This window comes from Saimiri boliviensis, chromosome 11 (assembly GCF_048565385.1).
Source record: "Saimiri boliviensis isolate mSaiBol1 chromosome 11, mSaiBol1.pri, whole genome shotgun sequence".
Lineage (NCBI taxonomy): Eukaryota > Metazoa > Chordata > Mammalia > Primates > Cebidae > Saimiri > Saimiri boliviensis.
Genome location: NC_133459.1, coordinates 95202643 through 95230347, shown reverse-complemented (window position 1 = coordinate 95230347; position 27705 = coordinate 95202643). Strand labels below are relative to the sequence as shown.

The 27705-nt window shown below is 44.9% G+C and overlaps 1 protein-coding gene across 1 annotated transcript; it reads left to right on the top strand.

The window, feature by feature from the left end:
• Positions 1 to 2004: 2004 nt before the first annotated feature.
• On the top strand, positions 2005 to 18471 carry CD2 (CD2 molecule). Its single transcript, XM_003933520.3, has 5 exons — positions 2005 to 2143; positions 2279 to 2596; positions 8036 to 8269; positions 12039 to 12161; positions 15477 to 18471. Exons 1-5 carry the CDS (start codon positions 2050 to 2052, stop codon positions 15794 to 15796), a joined length of 1089 nt encoding a protein of 362 aa, XP_003933569.2. The 5' UTR covers positions 2005 to 2049; the 3' UTR covers positions 15797 to 18471.
• The last annotated feature ends 9234 nt before the right edge of the window (positions 18472 to 27705 follow it).

Below are 27705 nucleotides of genomic sequence, written 5' to 3'. Positions count from 1 at the left end.
GTTTTTGGTGACATTAGATGCTTCTCATAGGTTTGGTATTTCTTCTTGTGAGGTATTTCTTCTGAAAGCTGATCATTTATATCCTTTTCTTATTTTAAAAACTATTTTTTATTGATTGATAAGAATTATTTCTATGCCTTGAATATTAATAATTTTATATATATCATAAAGATTTGTCACGTGTCTTCATTTTGATCCTTATCTCTTTGCCTGCACATAAATCTTACTTTTTTATTTCATCAATTGTGTTCATCTTTTCTTTCTTACTTTGGAGTATATGGTATATGTAGATAGGCCTTCCATACTCAAGCTATAAAAATATCTTTCTAGGGTCAGGCATGGTGGCTCATGCCTGTAATCCCAGCACTTTAGGAGTCTGAGGCAGGTGGATCACCTGAGGTCAGGAGTTCAAGACTAGCCTGACCAACATAGAGAAACCCTGTCTCTACCAAAAATACAAAATTAGCTGGGTGTGGTGGCGGTGCATGCCTGTAATCCCAGCTACTCAGGAGGTTGAGGCAGGAGAATCACTTGAACCTGGGAGGTGGAGGTTGCAGTGAGCTGAGACTGTACCACTGCACTCCACTGGCCTGGACAACAGAGCAAGACTCCATCTCAAAAAAAAAAAAAAAGAAAAGGAATATCTTTCTATATTGTCCTTTTAGCATTACTATTATTATTTTATTTATTTACAGATAAAGAGATGGAGTCTCACTCTTTTGCCCAGGCTGGAATGCAATGGCATCATCTCGGCCCACTGCATCCTCTGCCTCCTGGGTTCAAGCAATTCTCCTGCCTCAGCCTCCTGAGTAGCTGGGATTACAGATGCTCACCACCACACCCAGCTAATTTTTATATTTTTAGTAGAGACGGGGTTTCTCCACGTTGGCCAGGCTGGTCTTGAACTCCTGACCTCAGGTGATCCGCCTGCCTCGACCACCTAAAGTGTTGACATTACAGGCATCAGACACCGCTCCCAGCCACCTTTTAGCATTGTTATAATATTTTTGCATTGAAAATTTTAATCCAACTGTAATGTATTATTGTGGATGATGCTCATACAACCATGAGATAAGTATTTGGGCTTCCTTTTACCTAGTAATAGCTTTTTTTGCAGCGCTGAAACTGTGCTTTGAAAGTCTGTCAAGTTGCTTCTCTTTTCTGTGACTTGCTCTCCCTAGGCGTCTTCTCAGGCCACCACATCCATCTCTGCACCGCTGTCTCTTTCCTCGTTTCACAAATTCCTTTTCTCTTTTTCTCTCCCGGTTCCCTCTCACTTCCCTTTTTTCTCCTAATCTCTCCTTTTTCCTTAACCATCTATAATGTTAATCACCTTAAATGCTTTAGACTCATTTGTTTTGGTGGTTTAATTATATTTCATAGTGTCTACGCTTCTTTGTTTTGGAACAAGTTTTTATTTACCTGTCAATTTCACTAGAGTTGTAAAATGTATGCTAAACATAGGATTTCGGGATTGCAAGCATTTACAGCTGATGCTCAATTTCTTTCTTTCTTTTTTTTTAGTCACAAAAATGATTTTAGAACATGAAAAATATCTTTGGAGAAACAGAAAGAAATCAATTTTTAAATCATTCTATGGGTATACATTTTTCAATATTTATAGTCACATAGGATAAATATTTGCATTCTGCTATTGGCTTTGAACATTTACCTATATTTCTACGTGGCGTTTTAGAGTCAGTATACCTAAGTGGATAAAAGACTGCATGGCTGAATTTGGCTTCTTGTTTTCAAAAGAGTGATCCTGAATGATCTACGTAGTCTCTCCATTCCTTTTCTCTTTCACTGGGGTGAGAAAACCCGTCCTTCCCAATTTTTTGTGTGGGGATTAAAATGTGGTAAGAAAACACATACTCATAAACACATCTGCTTAGGCAAAGGAGCACATCAGAAGGGCTGGCTTGTGCGCTCTCTCCCTTTCTCTGTGTATGTGTACATGTTTTATGTTACTGTAAAACGTGTAAAGAGAGGCACGTGGTTAAGTTCTCGGGGTGTGGACTTCACCAGTCTCACTTCAGTTCCTTTCGCATGAAGAGCTCAGAATCAAAAGAGGAAACTAAGATGAGCCTTCCATGTAAAATTGTAGCCAGCTTCCTTCTGATTTTCAACATTTCTTCCAAAGGTAAGTTGGTGCATGGGTCTCCATTGTCACTGTTAGAGGCTTCTTCAGAGATCCTGAAGTAAGCATAAAAGTCAAAGAAGTCCCAACATAGCTTTTTCTGGAAGTGAATCTGAGTAATTCTCTTGCTTTTTATAGGTGCAATCTCCAAAGACGTTAGGAATGCCTTGGAAGTCTGGGGTGCTTTGGGTCAAGACATCAACTTGGACATTCCTGATTTTCAAATGAGGACTGATATTGATGATATAAAATGGGAAAAAGGTTCAGACAAGAAAAAGATTGCACAATTCAGAAAAACGAAGGATACTTTTCAGAAAGATGCATATAAGCTATTAGAAAATGGAACTCTGAAAATTAAGCATCTAAAGATGGATGATCAGAATACGTACAAGGTATCAATATACGATTCAAAAGGGAAAAGTGTGTTGGAAAAAACGTTTGATTTGAAGATTTTAGGTAAGTGTTCATTCCTTAAATTGCTTTATTTCAGTATGAGTGCTATTTGGCAAGTTGGAAAATAGCATTTATAGTATTCCCCAGCACTGACCTCTGCCTCCAGGGGAGCTGTACAGGAAATCAGATGCGCGTCTCCTGCCACAGTGGTCCAATGTGGGAACGGGGTCCCCACATCTGATAGACCCTCAAGCCTACCTGCCTACAACTCTCTCTTCAGGTGGTTACAGGGAGGTGGGGCTGAGTGAAGAACCTGGATTAACGTGGCATTAATCAGGAGGGGGACAGGTGAGCAGAGGGGAAAGGCAGCTGTTCCCGAGGCTGCTGACGGGGCAAGCTAAGAGGGGTGGGAAGAAGTGGCTGACCAGAGAGCAGAGGGCCTTTCATCAAGAAAGCCCATTTCAAGCCAGGGTGCCCTGAAGGAGGAGTCATATGGCAGAAAAAGGCTGGAAACGACATATTTAAGGATCAACAGACCTTGTTTTGGATCTGCTTGTCAGAGTGATCCAAGGTGGTGGGTGATTTTTGCTGCTATGTGTAGAATATGCACAAGGTGTGGCTTGGGATGTCTCTGGGCCGGCAGGAATGGGTATTGAGGATGGGGTTAGGGAATCTAGCCAGGAAGCCGCTGCTATAATCCAAGTGGAGTGAGGACCGATTAAATCAGAATTTTTTGGTTTCAATGAGTTCTAAAGCTCCCTGGGGGATTCTAATGAGCAGCCCAAGTTAATCCCCACTGGCCTAGACCAAAGGGTGCCTGCCAAGTAGGAAGAATGGGGATAAGAAGGGTCAGATTTAGAGAAAGGATGGACAGGTGGCTTGGGCAAGGGAGAGAAGGAAGAGAAAGTGGAACTGAAATGCCACTCAGCTTGAAAGCCCAGGGGACACTGAGCAGGGAGTGATCATTTTCGTATGTTTAGTAGAGATTTAGTAGGGTTTCACCATGTTGGTCAGGCTAGTCTCGAACTCCTGGCCTCAAGTGATCCGCCTACCTCAGCCTCCCAAAGCGCTGAGATTACAGGCATGAGCCACCTGAACCAGCTGAAATATTTTATTTATTTATATATTTACATATTTATATAAATATCTGACAAAGATATACATCAAAATATTAGTCATTGTTGACTTTGAGTAGCAGCATGGTGGGTGATTTTTAATCTGTTTTAAACTTTTACAAATATTTCATCAACTTGTCCAATGACTGAAGTTGAAAACCCACAGACACTGGGCGGGGAGTGATAAGAGAGAAAAAGAGGAAGCTGCCCTTGTCCGGGGGAGAAAGACATGAACCCCAGCATGAGCACAGGCCAGCCATTCAGTGAGCACAGAAGCATTTCTCTGTCTCACACAGAAAACGTTGCCAGAAGCAGGGCCCCCTCCTCCTTCCTCTCTCTCTCCAGCCCCATCTTCAGCACCTGGGCCTACCAGCGATCCCAGATATTGTCAGATGACCCACTCCAGCAATCCCAGACACCATCAGCCCTGCTGCAGTCACAACTTTCCACACCCTAGTCCTGCAACCTTGAATGGGGAGCACCTTGTAGAAACGTGGTGTGCTTGAGCATGGCGCTGAAAGGGGCCTCTGATTCTAGGCTCTAGAAACCACAGTTTGGAGTGTGAGTGAGCCCTACGAGGGGACCATGCTGGTGCTTTCACATTTGGGTCGCATTTAGCATTGTGGTGGAAATAATGGCTACCAGCTAGGGGTCAGGTGCTTGCTTGCATGCTCTTATTTGAAGCTCCCAACAATACTGAGACGTACTTGTTATTATCTTCTTGTTATAGATAAGAAAAGAGACCTAGTGAGAAGCAGCTTGTCCAAGGTCTCATTGCTTGACATGAGCAAAGTCAGGATTCAAACTAAGAGGGCTTTTTGGCAAGGATGGTGCCCTTTTCTTTTTTTCTGAACGGCTTCATTGAGATAATCCACATACTGTTCAACTTGTCCCTATACTAAAATGGCCTTTAGTATATTCAGGGTTTTGCAACCATCATCAAAATCAACATTTTCATTGCTCCAAAAAGAAACCCTTCAACCTTTAGCTGAAAGACAGCGATTTGCTGTTGTGTGTGTGCACGCCGGTGTCATACAACGTCTTGATTCAACTTGTAGCTGGTCACCATTACCAGACTTAAGGTCACCATGGCCTTGGGAAAATTCCCTGTCTGCTCTGAGTCTGATTTCCCAATGCCAACTTCAAGGGCTATTCAATGTGACAATGAGTATACGAGTGCCCTGCAGTGCCTGGAGCACAAGCCCTGTTTCCTCTGTGCTAATACCCTCCCATACCTCTTTGTTTCTCCAAACTTCTCTCTCTCTCTTTTTTTTTTTCTGAAGCAGAGTCTTGCACTATTGTTCAGGCTGGAGATGGGCACAATCTCAGCTCACTGAGCCTCTGCCCCCTGGGTCCAAGTGATACTCCTGCCTCAGCCTCCCAAGTTGCTGAGGTTACAGGCATGTACCACCATGTCTGGCTAATTGTTGTATTTTTAGTAGAGACGAGGTTTCGCCATGTTGGTCAGATTGGTCTCAAACTCCTGACCTCAGGGGATTCGCCTGCCTCAGCCTCCCAAAGTGTTGGGATTAAAGGTGTGAGCCACGACACGTGACCTTCCCAAACTTCTCAAACTTCTGTAGTTGTAACTGCCTTTCCTTCATGAGGGAGCTGCTGCTACAGGCTGAAGAGATAGTGAAGGGCCCCTTAGAAGCAGATGCTAGTAGAGAAGGGGTTAATCTCAGCCACTCAGAATTAAGGAGTTCTCATCCGTGGAAGGCCTTAGGTTGGACCAGTTCTAAGACACTGTCTTAGTGAATATATACAGAGGTGGTACAGAGGTACCATTCCACAAGGCTGCAGGTCACTGTGTTGTTCATGTTAGTGAAATACAGGAACAGTTGCAGTGAGAAACTTATTAATTAAATTAAGGATGCATCCTTTAAAAAGATGGAGATATGCATTTATTGATGTTCATTAAGAAAAGAATTTCATAATATAATTTCACAGTAAAGGAGAAAAGGCAGACTATAAGATCACATAAACTCATTTTGGGTCGGGTGCGGTGGCTCAAGCCTGTAATCCAAGCACTTTGGGAGGCCGAGGCGGGTGGATCACGAGGTCAAGAGATCGAGACCTCCTGGTCAACATGGTGAAACCCTGTCTCTACTAAAAATACAAAAAGTTAGCTGGGCATGGTGGCGCGTGCCTGTAATCCCGGCTACTCAGGAGGCTGAGGCAGGAGAATTGCCTGAACCCAGGAGGCGGAGGTTGCGGTGAGCCGAGATCGCGCCATTGCACTCCAGCCTGGGTAACAAGAGCGAGACTCCGTCTCAAAAAAAAAAAAAAAAAAAAAAGATCACATAAACTCATTTTAATTTTTAAAATATTACATATATATGGGGGGGGTCTCTCTTTGTCATCCAGTCTGAAGCGCAGTGGCACAACCTTGGCTCACTGCAGCCTCCACCTCCTGGGTTCAAGCCATTCTCATGCCTCAGGTTCCTGAGTAGTTGGGATTACAGGCATGTGCCACCACACCTGGTTAATTTTTGTATTTTTTAATAGAGATGAATTTCTCCATGTTGGCCAGGTTAGTCTCAAACTCCTGGCCTCAAGTGATCTACCCACCTCAGCCTCCCAAAGTGTTGGGATTACAAATGCCAACCACCTCACCTCACTAAAATATCGTATTATTTATGTATATACATATAAATAGAAAATATCTGCTACAAATATATGTGAAAATGTTATTCATTATTGACTTCGAGTAGTGGCATTGTGGGTAATTTTTAATCTACATTAAACTTTTAAAAATATTTTATCAACTTGTACAATGATTGGATATTATTGTTATAAGCAGAAAAAGAGTATTTCCATTTTGAATAGACAGGTAAACTCCATGACGCCACCCCTAGACAATGTACTAACTCTGCTGCTGAACGTTAATACTTTCCTTTTGCTTTCTTCTGGGTAACACAGAATCTTGGGATGAGAAGAAAACTTTTATTTAATTTCTGCATGCCTATATATAGCGGGACAGAAATGAAGTTTGGCTGGGATTGTCCATGGGGAAGATCAGAGTGAAAAGGAATTATGTATTATTCCATCTGTATTATGAACAGAGAGAAACTGAGAGGGAAAAGTGGCAAGTCTGGGAAAACAAAGTAAAGAATGAGAAAAAGAACAGAAGAGGAGGAAAAGAAGGTCACACAGCTAGGAAGCGATGGGGCTAGGATGTAGACCTGAGCTGTCTAACGCCAAGGCTACGCATTTTCCTTTAATGGTGGTCTTTAAATTTTAGCATGTCGGAAGAAGAGAGGCAAGAAGTTTGTGATTATTGAATGCATGAGCTACTACTCCTGATGTCACTGCCTGACTTCTGCCCAGGGCTTTGCCACATCTTGTCTCTTTTTTTTTTTTTCTTGAGACGGAGTTTCGCTCTTGTTACCCAGGCTGGAGCGCAATGGCGCGATCTCGGCTCACCACAACCTCCGCCTCCTGGGTTCAGGCAATTCTCCTGCCTCAGCCTCCTGAGTAGCTGGGATTACAGGCACGCACCACCATGCCCAGCTAATTTTTTGTATTTTTAGTAGAGACGGGGTTTCACCACGATGACCAGGTTGGTCTCGATCTGTTGACCTCGTGATCCACCCGCCTTGGCCTCCCAAAGTGCTGGGATTACAGGCATGAGCCTCCGGGCCCGGCCTTTCACATCTTGTCTCTTTTCTGACAGGCAGGGACGTGGTTTTCCATCCTTTTCTGATGCTCTGAGGAAGGCCAGCGTAGACCCAGTGAGCAGCTGAGCAGCTCTGGGCTGGGAAAAGTTGGAACCAAGTGTCTGGTTCCCAGGCAGGTGCTCTTTTTCCCCAGAGCTTTGAGCTCCTTGGACACCCACATGTACCCACCTGGCCCTCTGCTCTGGGAACTTGGTGGGGGCAGAGGTAACCAAGGTCCCTGGCCACATGTCAATGTGACAGTTTCTGTAGGATGGGGTCCCTGGCTACTCTTAAAGCATGGCCCTTCTCAAACTCCAGAGGTATGTTCTTACCCGTACTCCTAAGCCCTGACTGCCATGTTTTAGGTGGTACCCCAAGTCCACTCACGGAACCTCTCAAAGCCTTGAGCATTTTGCCTCTAAGGGGAAGAACATCAGCCGTTCTGCTAGGAGGTGCTATCAGTATGTGAAAGCATTTTAAGGTACAAGACAGCACATAAACATTACATGTGCTACATTATTTTGTGGCATAATGTATCTAAGAACTTCATCAGAAATCATTTTTTTCCTGAATGCTCTTTGTAAATAAAATAATTTGCAAAAGTTGCTAGAGGTCTTTGAAATTGTTCCCTTGTCCCTAACTGACTCCATCCCCCACTGTATAAATAGATGTGCTTATTAAAATCAGAAAATTGTCTAAATGGAACTGGATCTTTATTTTCTTTTTAGAGAGAGTCTCAAAACCAAATATCTCCTTGACTTGTGACAACAAAACCCTGACCTGTGAGGTAATGAATGGAACCGACCTTGAATTAAACCTGTATCAAAATGGGAGCAATCTCTCTAAAGGTTCTCAGAAGGTCATCACATACAAGTGGACCCCCAGGCTGAGTAGGAAATTCAACTGCACAGCAAGAAACAAAGTCAGCGAGGAATACCGTGTGGTGGATGTCAGCTGTCCAGGTGCGTGGCGGGTGTCGCTTCTCACACACAGCCGGTCAGGCCCTTGGTAGGCAGAGGCATGCTGCTCCAGGTCACAGATGCTCATGCTGGGAGATAGCCTTGGCTCAGGATGATGCATAAAAACATCTTCCTGGAAATCTTCAAGGGAAGCCTCCGGGGAGGTGGTGTTCTATGGTTACCAGTCCTGGGAGTCCTCCCACTGAATACAATTTGACAACAAGCAATTTTAAAGATCCTCTTCTGGGAGAAATAATTGTAAAATGGAAGAGTAACGAGTTATAGAGAGTATGTCAGGCAAAGCCCCATTTCCCAGAGAGGGAAACTGACTTGCCCAGGGTCCCTCGGCTACTTAGTTACATGATTCCAACCACCCACTTAAAGATGGTCAGTGGTCAGTGTCTCCTATCAGGAGTAAAGGTAGAAAGGACGCAGAAACCCTGGGAAGTAGGGACATGGGGGAATGGAGCCCTCGAGGCCAAAGAAGACTGTGGATACAGTCCTGGCACACAGCAGGACAGCAAGGCTTGGGGACTAGCTCCAGAAAGTCTCAAAGCTCCAAGAACATAATGGATCCCCAGTGTCCCAGCCTGACGTGACCTCCAGAAGTAACTCTGAGCGGCGGCCTGCTATAGTGCCCAAGCTCTCACCTGGGAGCAGAGGTCTGGACTTCTAGTTTGGGTCTGCCCAAATTTAGCCAGAGGACCTTATCAGAATTTTTCCCCCTCTCTAGGCTTCAGTTCCCCGGCCCGTGAAGAAAATAAGCTCCATGTTCACAGACTATCTGTCAGATGAGTAGGTGCTTGGATCCACTTCCAAGTTCATTCACGTGGGCCATTGGGCTGCCTCACAATATGGCAGCTGGCTTCCTTCAGAGCACTCTAAGGGCAGGAGTAAGTGCTCAGGACAAAAGCCACGGTCTTTTTATAACTTAATCTCAGGAGTAATATCCCAATCATATCTGCTGTGTTCTATTCATTAGAAGCAAGTTAGTAAGTCGAGCCCACGTTCAGAGGGGATTGTACATAGGTGAGAATATCAGGAAGCAGGGGTCCTTGAAGGTATCTGAGAGTCTGCCAATCACCAACTCGACCAGGAGTCGATCCTCCCACATCTCCCCACATCACTAAGGCACAGTGAGTGAAGTTGCCTCTCCTTGATTTCACAACTTTCTTTTCCCTTTCAAGAAGTCTCGAGACAGGGTTTTGCTCTGTTGCCCAGGCTGGAGTGCAGTAGTGTGATCATAGCTCACTGCAGCCTTGACCTCCCAGGCTCAAGCGATCCTCCCACCTCAGCTTCCCCAGTAGCTGAGGCTACAGGTGTATGCCACCACACCCAGCTAATTTTTAAATTTTTTGCAGAGATAAGGTTTCACTATGTTGCCCAGGCTGGTCTCGAACTCCTGTGCTCAAACTATCCTCCAACCTCAGCCTCCCAAAGTGCTGGGATTATAAGCATGACCCACTGCAGTGGCCTTGGGATATCTTTGATTAGAGTTTCCGGATACCGTGAATAAAACTACAGTACAAGTATGTTTCAAATATTGCATGGCACATAACGCTAGAAATCATTCATTGTTTATCTGAAATTCAAATTTAAGTGGGTGATTTGCATTTTATCTGGAAACTCTACTTTTCATGTTTACTTTAACTGGAGCCCACATGTATAAAAACGTGTGTGTATTAGGGATGGGAGGAGGGAGAGAGGGAGGATCTTGGGAGCAGCCAAGGTTTGAAGGCTGGAACACTTACGTCCTGTATCCTGTGGCGCAGAGCAGCAGCTGGTTGGGAGAAGGACCACTAAGGAGACGGGAAGAATACCTGGGGAGAGATTGGGGTGGAGGGGCTGCTCTTAAAGGCCCGAAAAGGGGTTTGGACATTTTATTCTAAAGGGAGCACTTATCTCACTAGAACCATTTGGCTCAGATCGGGTGAGTGTTTACATACTTCAAACCAAAATACTAGGAGGAAGGAACAGATTCAGATGCATAAAAATACTTTATCACATAAACTCGTGGACATGTGATCACCAAGACAAACTGCAGGAAGATAGGATGCCGGGATTTAGGAACTGCTAGGACATATTTTTGACTGACAGTGCCACAGCTGCCTCTGAAACGTGATGAAACGTTCCCCACCAAGAGCACCACCAGGTGTTTGTCCAAGAGTCCCCTGGACAAACGCGAACAGGCTGCGTAGGGCATTGCCTGCATTCCTGCATATGCCCAAGATAATGTTGTGGCCACCCTACCCAACGACTCAGAGAGAAGATGGAGCTGGCGGCTGCGTGGCTTTGCCATGTGCTCCCCAAAGCATTTCAGGCCTGCCCGGGCCCACCCTGGGTCAAATCTGAAAAGTTCTCAAGCTCAGCAGGAAGTGGCCTCTAGTATCTCCCGCCCCTCCTCCAAGCAAGCAGGGCCGAAAAGGCCCTGAATCCTTTATTAACCCAATTTCAATGATTTAAGATTATGCCTGCTTCTCTGGTGGAGGCCTCTTCATCAGTAGAGCTTAGAAAGGTTGTGTAACTGTCAGAGTGAGACTCGAGGAAAGAAAGCCCAGATGAACACACCCCCGCAGTTTGATGATCTGCTCAACTTGGTTTCTGAGCCTCTGGCTTGCTCCTCGGGGCCCATCCTGGGCTTCACGTACGACAGCGTCTCCCTAGGATTTTTTTTTTTTTTTTTTTTTTGCCTGGTGATGCATTTCTTTTGTGATGCTGGGCCAAGTTCCAGTTTGTTCTTCAGATGACCCTGTCCACTGATCCCAGCCCCACTGCTGCTTCTCTAACTGTTATTGACACACAAAGGGCAGACAGCCCAGCACCCCTCCTGGGAAACAGCTCCCAGCAACACCAGTGTGAAGAACACGAGTAAGAGCAAGACCTCGCATTTGTATTGTTTTACAGTTTACAAAGCACTTTCGCATCCTTTATCTGATTGTCTTCTAACAGCCAGCTGTGATGTAGGTTTCATTTTTCTCCACTTTACAAAGAAAGAAACAGGCTCAGAGAGGTGAAGGAACTCTCCAAAGTTCACACAGCTCTTGCCTTAGAAACGCCTGCACCAAACCCATTTCCCTGAACACTGAATGCATTGTTTTCCTCGTTGCACGACAGTGACTGAAGGTCTGGCGACTGACGACTAAGTCTGCTGCTGTTACTAACACGCTGTGCACCTGGGTTTCTCTTGTGGCTCCAGGGAAACTCTGCAATGCGGTGCTGGCCGTGAGATCAGAGTGCGGGGCTGGACAAAAAAATATTCACCCTGAGTGTTTGGAAACTGCCTGGTTGAGAGGGTGAGAAGGAATCATGGTACAGGAAGGGAGCCAGAGATGAGAGCAGGATCAGCAGTACGGAAACACGGAAACCAGGGGCTGCTTAAGGGGACTGCACAGAACAGGTATCGCGTGGCCTCAGGCAACTCATCCTCCCTCTTGGGGCCTCATCTTTGAAACTAGAGGTTGCATTAGAGTATCTCTAAGATCCTCAGATCTATAATTCCAGCATCTTCTCCATGATGGGGGCAGTGGGCAGGCCTTGGTGTGTGAATAATGTGGTTCCAGTTCCTGAGCGCCCGCACAGGGAGCTTCCCCAGGACTTTGGGCCCGTCCAGCGTTGACACCACTCACCACTCTCCGTGAGCATGGGAGCTATGGGGTGAAAGGGCCCACCGAGCTCCTTCATCTGCTGGATGCAGGAGGTGGCATCCTTGGCCAGAGCAATGGCCTCTCTGTCTGAACCCCTCCCAGTCATCGCATTTCTCTTCCTCTTGCAGAAAAGCGTCTGGACATCTATCTCATCGGCGGCATTTGTGGAGGAGGCAGCCTCTTGATGATCTTTGTGGCACTGCTCGCTTTCTACATCAGCAAAAGGAAAAAGCAGAGCAGGCGGAGAAACGGTAAGCTCCCCCTCTTTTGTCCCACCACAGGCCCCGGCAAAATCCCCAGGAAACAGCTCATGGGGATGATACCTTGAATCTGCAGAGAAAATAATGGAATTAGGTCGTTTCGGAATGTCAGGGTTTGTCGCCAGCAGGTATAGCTTGTGTCATTTTACGGTTAGCTCGATTTTTGAAAAACAGATCCTTAGTAGGGACAATGTGGCAGCTTTGACACACGGAATCCAGTTGGCCTCATTGGAATCCACCAACGAGGCCTACTTGGTGACAGGCTGGCGTCAACAGCTTTTGAATGAGCCACACTTATCTACATAGATAAGTAGAAAGGTCAGCTCCAAAACACTGTTTCCAGGAATAAATGTCCTGTCTATGGGTGAGCCCAAGGTGAGTTCAGGACCAAGCTCCTAGAAACACAGGGAAAATCATTCAGGTCATCTGGTACTCTCAGGAAAACAGCTATTCTAAAGCAAGGTGACTTGTCCCCTTTGCTAATTCTCTGTTCAAGGGATGTGTTAAGGTTGAGAGTGTTTCTCTTCGGATCAGGCCTGTCTGACAACCTATCAGCAATGAAAAGGTTATGCTCACAAGTGGGGAGTTGGCTCAGGGAGCATCCAGGCCACCCAAGGCAGAAAACTCCAGATAATGGCAAACCCGGGGTCACTGTGGGGGCACAGTGGGGGTGTCAGCCATTGGCAGGACTTGCAGCCAAGGGAGCAGGGCCTGGGGTTCTCTGCAATTCACATTCACAGCAGAGCTTGATCTCCCCTAGAACCAGCAGGCACAGCCACACCAGCTGCTTTCAGCGCTGCCCAGGGAGCTGGTCGGAACCTCCCCAGCCCGCTGTGGTCTGGGGCCCTGTGCCGTCTGGATTTGGCTTCTTCACCTCAAACTTCTTCCTCAGTTCTCCTTCTGCCTCTCCTTCAGGCTGCGGTCCCTCAGCCCCATGTCCCATCACGCCACTGCCCTCAGCTCAGGCCCCGAAACATCTTCCTGGACATAGCCCCATTCTTTCCACACTATTGTCCCTCACTGTCCACCACGTGCAGCGGAATTGCTGGCAGGGCCCCTGGGCATGCCCGGCTTGTCCTCCTCTGTGCCCAGCTCTGGCTGTTCTCCATGCTCTCTCCAGCAAAGACCGCTTCTCCATTGCCCAATGGTCAAAGACCACATCTTCTTCCAAGGGGGACCTCACATTTCACTCCAGAACAAGGCAATCTCTGCCATCACCAGGCTGAGAGACCAGCATGACGGTTAGCTCATGCAGATAAAGAAGACATTTGCGTCTGTGTTTTGTATCCATTAGTGCATCCAGCTTTGAGAGTAATCTTAGGAGAGAGATAAAGACACAGATGAGGAAACTCAAGTTCAATTATTCGCCTTAAATCCTATGGCCAGAAGGCTGAGTCAGGCCTAGGCTGAGGCCAGGAGACCCCAGCACAGAATTTCAGGAAGATGACCTGCCCTCGCACAAGCCTGAAAGTGGGTGTCTGCTTAAACTGCATGCCCATCAGCTTCGCTTGCCTCAACCCAGTCCCATCTTGGGTTGAGTGACCAGGAGATGCAAATGAGGGAGATGTATAATGAGCCTGGAGGAATTCCTGGGAGCGCATGTTTAGACGCCAGCTGCAGCTGCTGGGGTGGGCAGGCTGAAGACCCACCGTCCTGCTCGAACCAGGCAGGGTACACAGAGTCATAGCCAGCCTTGTCTGTCCAATCCTGACTGTGGTCTCAGCCACATGGCCACACCCCATTCCTCCTACCAGAACCATATGCCTCTGTATATGCTTTCTGGTGGCCCTGGGCTCTTCACGGAGCTGACATTGTGATTTTCCGTTCTTGTTCGCCTCTTACTTGATTTTAGGCTTCCTGAGGACAATTTGTGTCTGAGTCACAATGACACTCAACACTTAGAAGATGAGGAATGAATATTGGAAGGACAAATGAACAAAATGGTGGGTGGGCCAGGTGTGATGGCTCACATCTGTAACTCCAGCACTTTAGGAGGCCGAGGCAAGAGGATCATTTGAGCTCAGGAGTTTGGGACCAGCCTGGGCAATATAGTGAGACCTCGTCTCTACTTAAAAAAAAATAGAAAATTAGGCAGGTGTGATGGAACATGCCTATAGTCTCAGCTACTCAGGAAGCTGAGGTGGGAGAATCATTTCAGCCCAGAGATGAGAATGCAGTAAGATATGATCGCACCACTGCACTCCAGTCTGGGCAAACAGAGCAAGATCCTGTCTCAAAACAAAACAAAACAAACAAAAAACAAAAATGGCAAATGGTGGGTGAACAGAGTAGTAAACCACGGGCCAGTGCAAGCTTGCCACCTAGATGAGGAAGGACCAGCCACTCCCCATAGTTCAGAACTGGGGTCGGGGTCAGAGTCCTCTCCGGTCTCCTTGACATAACCTAAGTGACTGCAGGGCACGGAAGATGACATAAAGGATGTGTTTTGTCCTTCCTGGAGGCTCTTTCCTCTTTGTGCTTAGAGCACATGAGCCACTGAAGTATCAAAATCATATTGTCTGACTTTGACTCTATACTCAAAGCCATCTGATGCTCACATTTCCTGTAGTCAGAGGAGGCTATCTGGTTTGGATCAACATCCGGAAGTTAGAGGGTGACGCTTAGAGAGGGCCTGTGCTTCCCCAGGCATGCATCTCCATAAAGATGTAAGAGGTCATTATTTCACCCCAGGGAGAAACTTCTCTTCCTACCTCCCTATGGAGCCGCTGCAAAGATGGCCTTGGGTGCAGGGACTGAAATACCTAACTTACAGCCTACACAAGTCCAGAGGGGCCGGCAGGGCACTCCAGGCCTCTAGCAGCTGGGTATGCTCACAGATTCCCTGTGATTTTAAGAGTACAGGAAAAACTACATTATGACTGGTTGTGGGCCTGCTTTCACGGACTGAAGTCATACAAAGCAGAAGATCCTGAAGGGTGAGAACAGGAGGAATTCTTTCCCTCCTCAGGTCAAGAGGACAGGTCATGAATTTCTGAGGAGCTAGTACATTTCTACGGACAAAAGGTCCCTTGCATGTATTCCGACTTCTTGCCAGAAGGTGGGTTGCATGACAGTAGAATTGGGGGAAAGGCAGATCTAACACCGAAATGCCTCCGAAGGAATGCAGTTGCTAATATCCACCATGACTGCACGTGTCCTCTTCCCATGCGCTCTAACCACAGGGTTCTTGCTCTCAGGGAACAGTAGCCAGGTCAGCACAGAGGCAGGGTTCCAGATCTGAGCGCCCTCTCTGATCATGGGAGCCCCAGGCACAAGATCAACTCTATTGAGATTTTGTTGTTGCAGATGAGGAGCTGGAGATAAGAGCCCACAGAGTCGCTGCTGAAGAAAGGAGTCGGAAGCCCCACCAAATTCCAGCTTCAACCCCTCAAAATCCAGCAGCTTCCCAACATCCTCCTCCACCACCTGGCCATCGTTCCCAGGCACCTAGCCATCGTCCCCTGCCTCCTGGACACCGTGTTCAGCACCAACCTCAGAAGAGGCCTCCTGCTCCGTCAGGCACACAAGTTCACCAGCAGAAGGGCCCACCTCTCCCCAGACCTCGAGTTCAGCCAAAATCTCCCCATGGGGCAGCAGAAAACTCAGTGTTCCCTTCCTCTAATTAAAAAAGATAGAAACTGTCTTTTCCATTAAAAAGCACTGCAGATTTCTGCAGTCCTGATGTGCACATCCGCGCTTCCAGCAGGTGTTTTCTACGTGCAGAACATGGTCACCTCCTGAGGCTGTGGGCCACAGCCATCTCTGCATCTTCGAATTCAGCCACGTGGGCAACTTCTAGAGTCTTTGGTCTCCTCAGAGAGCTCCATCATACCAGTAAGGAGAAGCAATAAAAGTGTCATTTTGAGAATGGTAGATGACCGAGCACAGAAATCTTAGAGATGTCTTGTCCCCTCTTAGGTCACGCGCAGATGCGATAAGTCAAGTGACTGCTGTGTCTGGGTCTCGCTACAAGCAGTCTATCTGCCTGAGAGACTCCGGACTTTCTTATGTGCCCCGGTGGACACTTGCCCACTGTCCTGTGAGTAAAAGTGAAATAAAAGCTTTGATTAGATCCGCATCTGCTCATTGTGTGAGGCAGCCCAGTATCGAGGAGGGGCAGCTGCTGAATAAGAAAGAGCCTCTCTGGTGTGACAGCAGGATCAAATTCAACCAACTTAATCCAGCTGAGACCTCCTTAGTCCTCATCGGAATGACCAGAACGTTCTCCCTAGGTCCCAACTGCAAAGCCGGGTCCAAAAACCTACTTGTAGATTCCCAAAATGAATTGAGGCCTCAAACACAACTGAGGCCTCATGCACAAACATTAACAGGAGTCACCAGAATATTTTACCTTTTGGGTCTTACTTCCTTGACTGTTCAGTCATGGTCGTAATGATCTGCACTGTCATTCTTGAAAACAGGGGACTCTATGGATACTGGAGATGTCATGAACTCATCAGATGACATACAAAAGGACAGGCTAAGAAACAACTCAGTTGAATCAAATCTTGATGTCTTAAATGACTGTAATTAAAAGGTCAGACCCCAACCCCAGCTAGCAGTCGTGCTAGCTGTACCTTTGGGGGAAGTGGGGAGAAAAAAATAGTTTTCAGTTAGAGTTCTAAAACAATAGGTGGTGAGAAGGCACCTGCTTTGAAATGTTGATGCCAGGTCTGTGGTCCTGTCTGCTCGCCTTCTCCTTGTCTTCTTAGACTTGCTAAACCTTGTTAAGCTCTGGCAGGAAGCTCTGAGGTCTTAACCACAAAAACTAAACATATTCAGGACTTCCTGTGAGAGCTCACTGAGGATTGAACTACTTTTTCCTCTGATTTTGGGAGGCTATTATTGTTCCAGCACCCAGAGTCAATTGCTAAAGGCAATGATGAATGAAACCTCATAATCATCCAAAATTTGAAACACAAAATCCAGCTAGGTAACAATCACCACAAGATCTACCCAATAGAGAGAAGAGGGTTCTGGTCATGTGTGTTGGCTCGCACCTGTAATCCTAACACTTTGGGAGGCCAAGGCAGGTGGATCACCTGAGGTCAGGAGTTCAAGACCAGCCTGGCCAACATGGTGAAATCCCGTCTCTATTGAAAAAAAAAATTAGCCAGGCATGGTGGTATGTGCCTATAATCCCAGCTACTCAGGAGGCTGAGTCAGGAGAATCGCTTGAACCCAGGGACAAAGGCTGCAGTGAGCTGAGATTGCATCACTTCACTCTGGCCTGGGCAAAAGAGAGAAACTCCATCTAAAAAAAAAAGAGAGAGAGAGAGATGAGGGTCCTAGCCCCGCCTCTTTCTCATTCTTCATGACACCCGTGAGCAATTTCATTGACTATCTCGCCACAGTAGTTCATATGCCGTTCCCCTAAGAAAACCTTCCCTGGTCTACTCAACCCTGGGCTCTGCCTTTCTTCTGAAGTCCTGTGGCATTACATATGGTACAAAACACATACAGTTCATTCAATCCTTCATCGTTCATACCTTCAACAAACATTTATTGAACTTCTGCTACGTGTCAGGCTCTGTGCCAGGCACTGGGACAGCAGAGGTGTACAATCGCATCTCTGCTTTCAAGGAGCTCACTACCTGGTAGGTGAAGGGCAGACCAACCATGGGGCAAATATAAACAGTGTGAAAATACAGGTCAGAGGCAAGTACATGAACCCGGAGGAAGGACTGAACCCAGGCTGAGTGGTGGGACTGGGATGACAAAGAGGGCTTCCTAGAGGAGGGACGTTTGGGTTAACTTGTAATAGATTAATCGAATGGATGAAGAAGAGGTGCAGAATTACCCACGTAGAGGAAACAGCACGAGCAAGGCTCATTTGGCTTCCTGTTTACATAAACACGGTTTCTTTTTCAGCTACTGTATTTAACTGATTCAAAGATGTCATTGATTTTAAGTGGCACCATTCTTTTACATACCACTAAGAAAGAAAGAAAACTTCTCAGTTGCATTACAACAAATACTAAGATACAGTCCGTTTTTAGTCACAATCCCATTCCTAAGATGTTAAAATGGGGGGAAAAATGTGCATTTTAGAATTACTGAAATGCATAGTAAAGAAGCTTTTTGAGTACCATGACCGTTTCTCAGTGTCGTCCCCAGCACCTTTACTGAAGCTATCATTAGCCAATTGATTCAGTGGGTGAGCACAGTCCTGCTGAAAGGAGGGGAAGTGAACGTACACAACATTCTTGTTCTCCTTACCCAGGGAGGGTAAGATGGATTCTCTGCCCTGCTGGAAACTCCACCATTAGGTGAGAAACATGAACCTTGCTTAAGATTTATGCTGCTGCCGGGTGCGGTGCCTCAAGCCTGTAATCCCAGCACTTTGGGAGGCCGAGGTGGGTGGATCATGAGGTCAAGAGATTGAGACCATCCTGGTCAACATGGTGAAACCCTGTCTCTACTAAAAATACAAAAAATTAGCTGGGCATGGTGGCGCATGCCTGTAATCCCAGCTACTCAGGAGGCTGAGGCAGCAGAACTGCCTGAACCCAGGAGGCGGAGGTTGCAGTGAGCCAAGACCGTGCCATTGCACTCCAGCCTGGGTAACAAGAGTGAAACAGCGAAACTCCATCTCAAAAAAAAAAAAAAAAAAAAAAAAAAAAAATATATATATATATATATATATATATATTTATGCTGCTGTCACCCACCTGTCTGACACTGTGTGAAGTCCCACTGAACTTGTCCCAGAGCATGGACATTCTGAGAGGTGGTCAGACCAGCTGCATAGGAATAGCTTGTAGCTTGCAGGGGAAAAAAAAAGAAAAAAAAGGCTGACAATTCTGTAAGTAAGGTTGGGGGTGAAATATATATATATTTAACCATCTCTCCAGCTGATTCCAATGGGCATTCAAGCTGTAGGCAACAACCTTGGAGACTGTAGATAATGCAGTATTGTAAGAAAAATCAACAGCTTTAGCCAGTTAACTATTCCTCCGCAAGGAAATCTCCAATACGAGAAGTCCAGCCATGTTGGAAAAAATATCCACACAGTTTAAGGTACTGGAACATCCTAGAGGGTTGTATGAAAATAGAAAATTTAGAGGTTTTGATTTGCCTATCTGTCCACACTAAATAGCAGTCTAATCCTGGCAGCTGGAGCAGTTTAGCTCCAAAAGGGTCTCAACTGTAAACTGGCAATTTCATCTCAGTCCTCCTGCTCCTTGTGCTCTGTTCATTTGCTACTGTTAGGCTTCTTACCCATGCTCAGTGGGTTGCAGTTACTCAGACTCAAGTTCACCAATAAATTTATCACCTCAGGACCATTGTACATGCTGTTCCTACCACACATGCTGTTCCCACTGCCCACACTTTCACCTGGCTCTTCACCTGTCCACATTCTTCTTTCAGAGCTCAGACAGAAAGTCATTTCCCAGGAGAGACCTTTCTTAACTCTTGAACTCCACTGTAATGTGAATCTTGTGTGAGACTGTCTCTGTGTCCAGTTCTGAGCCCATGAAGTTCAATGTAGTAGAAGACCCACAGGTATCGAAGCCAGGAAGTTGTGACTCTCTCTCTGACTGGCTTCGTAAGCTTGAGTAATTTATTCAGCTTCCGTGAAAACTGATTTTCCCATCTGTTAAGTGAGGATAACACCTCACAAGGTTAGAGTGAGGACTAAATGGAAATGATACATGTCATGTAACCAATAGATCCTTGTGTACAGAATGCATCTGAAAACTGTGAGCTTTATTTCTTGCATGATACTCAAGAAGGGATATCCTGGATAGCACATATAAATGGACTAGTTATTGGAAAGAGACACAGCCCATTATAAATTGATAATTAAGCACTCCGTAAGGTGACTTAGTCTGCTATGAGTATGATTCATCTGAGTCAGTTTCTTGACTTTGGCTCAAATGGAACAAATGGATGATAAAATCCTGTACCAGAGGCATTTAAAGCTAAAGAACAGATCAGTGAGACTAACTCGCAAAGTCTAGATTGAGTCACCAGGCTTCTGTCACCTCCCTGGCCTCATAAGCAGGGTTTTCCTAAAAACAATATCAGGACATTATTTCACAAAGCATCCTGCTAGTTTATTTATAGTAACACAGAGCAAAAGGATGAGGGAACAAGGGAAAATGCTGGTCTTTTTAATTGCCTACCGGACAATGACATGACAAAAAAGAAACTACAGACCAACATCTCTTACAGATACAGATGCAAAAATTTTCAAAAAATATTAGCAAATCAAATTTGACAATGTACAAAAAGAACTAGACATTACAACCAAGCAGGATTAATCTCAGGTATGCAAGGCTCTTTCAACATTTGTAAATCAATTAGTATAATCTATCACATCCAAGAGCTAACGAAGAAAAATCACATGATCATATAAGTAGATACAAAAAACAAACTTGACAAAATCCACACTTGTTTATTAAAAAAATTTTTTGGTAACTAGGAACAGAGGGAAACTTCCTCAACTTGATTAGAAAAATCTACAAAAAAGACCTGCACCTAACATTTTACTTAACAATGAGAAACTCTAAACTTTCTGGTAAAATCAGGAATCAGGATGTCTCTTCTCACCACTGTTTTTCAAAATCATATTAGAAATCTTAGCTAATGCAATAAGAGAAGAAAAGGAAATAAAAGGTATGTAGGTTGGGAAGAAATAAAACTATATTCATAGATGACATGATCATCTGTGTAGAAAATCTAGAAGAATTCACACCAAAAAATACTGGAACTAATAAGGGATTATATTAATAGCAAGACTGTATTAATTAATTCTTATAAGGTTAATATTAAAAAGTTGATCAGTTTCCTATATACCAACAATGAACAAGTGCAATATGAAATGAAAGGCATAATACCATTTACATTAGTACTCAAAAAATGAAATACTTAGGTATAGACTTACATGAAGAAAAGTACAAAACTCTAATGAACAAAATTAAAGAAGAACCGAATCAATGCAGAGCTATTTCATGTTCACAGATAGAAAGACTCAATATTGCCAAGACGTTAGCTCTTCCCTACTCAATCTATAGATTCAGTGTAATCCTGGTCAAAATCCCAGCAAATTGGGCTGGGTGCAGTGCCTCATGCCTACAATCCCAGCATTTTGGGAAGCTGAGGTGGGCGGATCACTTGAGGTCAGGAGTTTGAGATCAGTCTGGCCAACGTGGTGAAACCCCATCTCTATAAAAAATTAGCTGGGCGTGGTGGCACGCACCCATAATCTCAGCTACTTGGAAGGGTGACGCAAAAGAATCGCTGGAACCTGAGAAACAGACATCACCAACAGTGGTGAGCAAAGACTGCACCACTGATTCCAGCCTGCGAGATAGAGTGAGACTCCATTAAAAAAAAAAAAAATCCCCACAAATTATTTTGTAGATATTAAAGTGATTCTCTTTTTATGGGGAGGCAAAAGTCCCAGAACAGCCAATGTAATATTGAAGGAGAACAAAATTGGAGAGCCGAACTACCCCACTTCAAGATGTACTATAAAGCTACAGTAGTCAAGACAGTGTGGTATTGGCAGAAAAAGAGACAAATAGATTAAATGAAACAGAATGGAGAGCCGGAAAGAGACTCATATAAATTTCATCATCTAATTCAAGCTTGTCCAACCCTCAGCCCATGGGCAGCATGTAGCCCGGGATGGCTTTGAATGGGGTCTGGCACAAATTCGTCAACTTTCTTAAAACATTATGAGATTCTTTTGCAATGTGTTTTTCCTTTTGCTCATCAACTATTGTTAGTGTTAGTGTATTCTACGTGTGGCCCAATTCTTCTTCTTCTAGTGTGACCCAGGGAAGCCAAAGGATTGGATACCCCTGATTTTAAAAAGGAGCAAAGACCATACAATGGAGAAAGAATGGTCTCTTCAACAAATAGTGCTGGAACAACTGGGCAACCCCATACACAAAAAGAAAAATTAATCTAGACAGATTTAACAGCCTTCATAAAAATTAATTCAAATTAATTACAGGCCTAAATTTGGGGGCAGGGTACCTAATTTCTTTATTTTAAGGAATGGTACAAGTCACAGAACTCACATAAATGTTTTGGTATAACTTAGGGAAAAGGTTAAGGAAGTCCCAACGCGCAGGCCTCGCTTTGGTGGAGAGGTCACCCCGCGGCTGTGGGAAATGAGCCTCTCTTTATCCCTCTCTCCCACAGATCCTGCCAGGCCGGATTCCTGCTCAAGTTGGTCACGTGCTCACCCCGTTCTTGGATGGATTTCAGCGGCTCATTCAGGTTATGTGTCTCAAGGAGGTGACACAAGCGGAGCTCATTTTTATGCAGGTTCCAGGGTGACTGGTTCACGTTTTTTCCCCAAGTGTGGGGCGCACTCCATCTCGTTCAGCCGGCTCTCCGCATGGGGTCTTGACTCCTGGAGGAAGATCCCGCCCCCTCGTTGGTTCTGCAGCTTCGTCAGTTTCTCGGCGAGCTCCCTCTCATGAAATTAACGACGACCTAAGTGTTTGGCAAAGTTCTTCAAAGCTGCGTCATGGCGGTGAAAGCAGTAAGATGTGGGATGTTGGCGCTCCAGGTCGACCGGGGGTTTCTGGGAGGTTCCAGTGCACGGTGGGGAGGTGGAAGCGCTGGATCTGAGCTCCCAGCCGCTGGGGCGCGGCAAGAGCGCAGGTTCCCACCAGGCGCAGGTGAAGCAGGAAACCGCAGTGACTCCAGGCGAAGAACGCCTCCAGACCTAAATATTAGATGCAAAACTACAAAATGCCTAGAAGATAACATAGTAGAAAATCTGGAGGACCTTGGGCTTGCCAGTGACTTTTTAGATGCAACATCAAAGGCAAGATCCATGAAAGAAAAAATTAGTAAGCTAGACTTCATTAAAGTTAAAATTTTCTTGGGCAGGGGCAGTGGGTCACGCCTGTAATCCCAGCAGTTTGGGAGGTCGAGGTGGGAAGATCACCTGAGCCTAGGAGTTTGATACCATCCCGTGCTATGTAGTGAGACCCTCTCTCTATACAAATTTTCTTTAAATACTAGCCCAGCAGGAGGCTGTGGTAGGACCATCTTAGCTAGGGAGGCAGAGGTTGCCATGAGCTGTGATCATGCCACTGCACTCTGGCCTGGATGACAGAGCAAGACCTTGTCTCAAAAATAAATTAAATTAAATTAAATTAACTTTTTTTGCTCTGTGAAAGACAAGAGAATGAAAAGACAAGCCACAGGCTGTGAGAAAATATTTGCAAAAAACATGTCAGTTAAAGGATTATTATTCAAAACATACAAAGAACTCTTAAAACTCAACAATAAGAAAACAAGCAACCATATTAAAAATGAGCCAAAGACCTTAACAGACACCTCACCAAAGAAGATATAAAGACAACAAACACATACGCATATGAAGAGATGCCCTATATCATATGTCATCAGAAAAATGCAAATTAAAACAATGAGAATACCACTACATACCTATTAGAATGGCCAAAATCCGGAAAACTGACAACACCAAATGCCAGTGAAGATGTAGACAAACAGGAACTCTCAAACATCACTGGTGGGAATGCAAAATGGTACAGCCACTTCTGAAGACAGTTTGGCAATTTCTTATAAAACTGTACATATTTGCCCCATATAATCCAGCTGTCATATTCCTTGGTATTTACTGAAAGAAGTTGAAAACTATGTTCATACAAAAGCCTGCGTACACATGCTCAGAGCAACTTTATGTACAATGGCACCACTTGGAAGCAATCAAGGTGCCCTTCAATAGGTCAATAGGTGAATAGATAAATAAACTGTGGTACATCCAGACAACAAAATATTAGTCAGTGCTAAAGAAGTTAGCTATCGGCTGGGTGCAGTGGCTCAACGCCTATAATCTCAGCACTTTGGGAGGTCGAGGCAGGTGGATCACTTGAGGTTAGGAGTTTGAGACCAGCCTGGACAACATGGTAAAACTTTTTCTCTACTAAAAATACAAAAATGAGCTGGGTGTTGTGGCACATGCCTGTAGTCCCAGCTACTTGGGAGGTTGGGGCAGGAGAATCACTTGAACCTAGTAGGGAGAGGTTGCAGTGAGCCGAGACTGCACCACTGCACTCCAGCCTGGGAGACAGAGTGACACTCTGTCTCAAAGAAAACAAAAAGAAGTTAGCTATCAAGCCATAAAAAGACATGGAAGAAACTTAGATGCATATTCTAAATAAAAGGTGCCAATTTAAAAAGGCTACACGTACCATATGATTCCAACTATATGACACTCTGGAAAAGGCAGAACTATGGCGACAGTAAAAAGATCAGTGGTTGCCAGGTGTCAGATGGCAGGAAGGGAGGAGGAGACACTTTTCAGAGCTCTGAAAATACTTCAGTTGATACTGTAATGGTGGATACATGCCCTTACGCATTTGTTCAAACTCAGAATGTACGTCAAGAGTGAACCCTACTGTAAACTATGGGCTTTGGGTGATAATGATTTGTCAATGTAGACTCATCAATTGTTAAAAAAATGCACCAGTCTTGGTCTATGGGGAACGCCACATGTGTGAGCTCAGGTGGGGGAATACTGAAAATTTCTTTTCTTTTTTTTTTTTTTTTGAGACAGAGTCTCACTCTGTCACCAGGTGCCAGGCTGGAGTGCAGTGGTGTGACCTCGGCTCACTGCAACCTCCACCTCCTGGGTTCAAGCAATTCTCCTGCCTCAGCCTCCCAAGTAGCTGGGACTACAGGCATGCGCCACCATGCCCAGCTAATTTTTTTTTTTTTTTTTTTTTTTGGTATTTTTAGTAAAGACGAGGTTTCACCATGTTGGCCAGGATGGTCTCAATCTCTTGACCTCATAATCTGCCCACCTTGGCCTCCCAAAGTGCTGGGATTATGGGCATGAGCCACTGTGCCCGGCAAATACTGGAAATTTCTATAACTTCCGCTGAATTTTACTGTAAATCTAAAACTTTCCTGAAAAATGAAGTCTATTTCTCTTTCTTTTTTTATAAAAATGGGGTTTCCCCATGATGGCCAGGCTGGTCTTGAACCCCTGACCTCAGGTAATCCACCCACCTCGGCCTCCTAAAGTGCTAGGATTATAGGCGTGAGCCACCGTGCCCGGCCAGCTGAAGTCTATTTCTTTAAAGTGCTTACCAAGGACCTAGCACCACGAACGAAAATGTATTCACACCAAGACATATGATTTTAAAACTTCAGAACACTGGAAGAAAGATTGGAAGAGGGAAGAGAAAAAGAGGTAATGGGAAGGAAGAAAAGGCAGTGGAGAGAGAGACAGAGAGAGACACCATATCAAGGATGAAGAATTAGAAAGAATTAGAATAGCACTAGATTTCTCAACAGCCATACTGGAAGCTAGAAGACAACAAAGTGATGCTTTTAAATTCTGGGAAGTTTTCAGCTTAGTATTCTAGGCAAACTCTCAACTATGCATGTGGCTTACAGAGAAAACACGTGTTCTACAAGCTTTTCTGAGGCATGAGTCATAGTGCTGTTGGCCATGAGTTCAATGTTAATGCACCAACAATATATCTCAAATAAGATGTCTTTAAACAGAAACACATAAAATTAGGTTTTGTATTGATCTGTTGACTCACTGTTTACTCACTCAGTGTTAAGGCTCGGAGGAATCTAACCCTGTATTTCCCCTGAGAGCAATCTTTCACTGTTTGCTAAGTCAGTGTTTGCAATAACTTTATAGAGCCTAACTATCATGAATAGTGAGAATTGGCTGCATACACTTTTCTTTTTTTCCTTTTTGCACTGCCTTCAAATTACCTCTCCTCATATCCCCTTTTCCACCACCAGGCCGACTACACTGTTGCTGATGATCGCTGCAGTGATGAAGCAGGAAGGGGGTGAACAAGGAGAGAGTTTACCAGCGCTCCCCTGGCCTGCCCTTCTCTGCCCCAGTTTGCAGACATGCATCCCCCCTACATGTGCTTGCTCACACTGTGGCTCAAAAGAGCCTTCAGTCTTCTCAGAAAGTTCTCAATGGTATGTTAGCTTGTCATGTCCGTGATTATTTCTCTTTTGTAGCTTTTCTCTTCTACAGTCCTGTAGTTTGCAGTTTTGAAGGAAGATACCAGCAGTACAAGCCGGTTCACTGGCTTGTCAAAAACCTGATCAGGGAGGATGTGAGCAATATGATGCAAGAACAACCAACAGGAAATATCAGGCATGAAAAATATAGCTGTTGAAACAAAGGGCACAGTAGCTGAAGTATGAAGCAGGATAGATACAGCTAAGGATTGAATTAAGAACCGGCGAGATCATTGCAAAGACCTATGCAAGGATGCAGGGGAAAGTAAAAAGAAGTTTTTGTTTGTTTGTTTTTTTGAGATGGAGTTTCGCTCTTGTTACCCCGGCTGGAGTGCAATGGCGCGATCTCGGCTCACCGCAACCTCCGCCTCCTGGGTTCAGGCAACTCTCCTGCCTCAGCCTCCTGAGTAGCTGGGATTACAGGCACGTGCCACCATGCCCAGCTAATTTTTTGTATTTTTCGTAGAGACGGGGTTTCACCATGTTGACCAGGATGGTCTCGATCTCTTGACCTCGTGATCCATCCGCCTCGGCATCCCAAAGTGCTGGGATTACAGGCTTGAGCCACCGCGCCCGGCTGTTTGTTTGTTTTTTAAAGAAAATAATAAAGATATGAAGGATAAAAATACTGATATTCAGATAATAGAGATTCCATGGGAGAAAAACATAAAGCTGAAAATTGAGCCTACAATATAGAGCCAAAGAGAGAGAGAAAACCTCAAAATTAGACATTGTACTGTGATTTAGAATCATCAAAGACTATAAGAATTTTTCAGAATGTTTTCAGGGAGAAAAACATACAAAGGAACAATCATTAGATTGACAGGAGACCTCTCCGTAACAATGCTGGATGCAAGAAGACAAAAAAGCAGTGTTGTAAACGTGTTGTGCAGTCATCCCCGGGTTTATGTGGAGCACTGGTTGCAGAACCCCCACGGATCTCCACATCTGCACATCTCAGGTTTTGCAGTTGGCCCTGCAGAACCCACCCATGTATGTGAAAAGTCGTCGCTCTCTATATGTGGGTTTCACATCCCACAAATACCATATTTTTTTAATCTAATTTGGTTGAAAAAATCTGCATAAAATGGACCCCTGCAGTTCACACTCACAGTTTCCAAGGGTCTATTGTATATTGAATTTTATATATAGACAACTTGACAATGACATGTGAAGATATAATTTTGAAAATCTGAACATAAAAACCATAGTTTCTGGTATACAAAATCTCAGGATCTGTGTCATACAAGACTCACTTTGATAAACCCTTGGAAGAAATATTCAAATTAGAGGAAAACAAATGTAACAGATGTTATATGGAAATGTGAAGTTAGGGCAATTAAATAACTTAGTAAATTAATTGTTGTCTTAAAAAAGCAAAGGCAGGCCGGGCGCGGTGGCTCAAGCCTGTAATCCCAGCACTTTGGGAAGCCGAGGCGGGTGGATCAAGAGGTCAAGAGATCGAGACCATCCTGATCAACATGGTGAAACCCCGTCTCTACTGAAAATACAAAAAAAAAAAAAAAAATTAGCTGGGCGT

Bases quoted from the DNA above. Each gene is read 5' to 3' on its own strand.
- CD2 (XM_003933520.3), top strand. From the start codon at position 2,050: ATGAAGAGCTCAGAATCAAAAGAGGAAACTAAGATGAGCCTTCCATGT. The intron at 2,144-2,278 runs GTAAGTTGGTGC...TGCTTTTTATAG, and splicing joins TTTCAACATTTCTTCCAAAG to GTGCAATCTCCAAAGACGTT. The intron at 8,270-12,038 runs GTGCGTGGCGGG...TTCCTCTTGCAG, and splicing joins GGTGGATGTCAGCTGTCCAG to AAAAGCGTCTGGACATCTAT.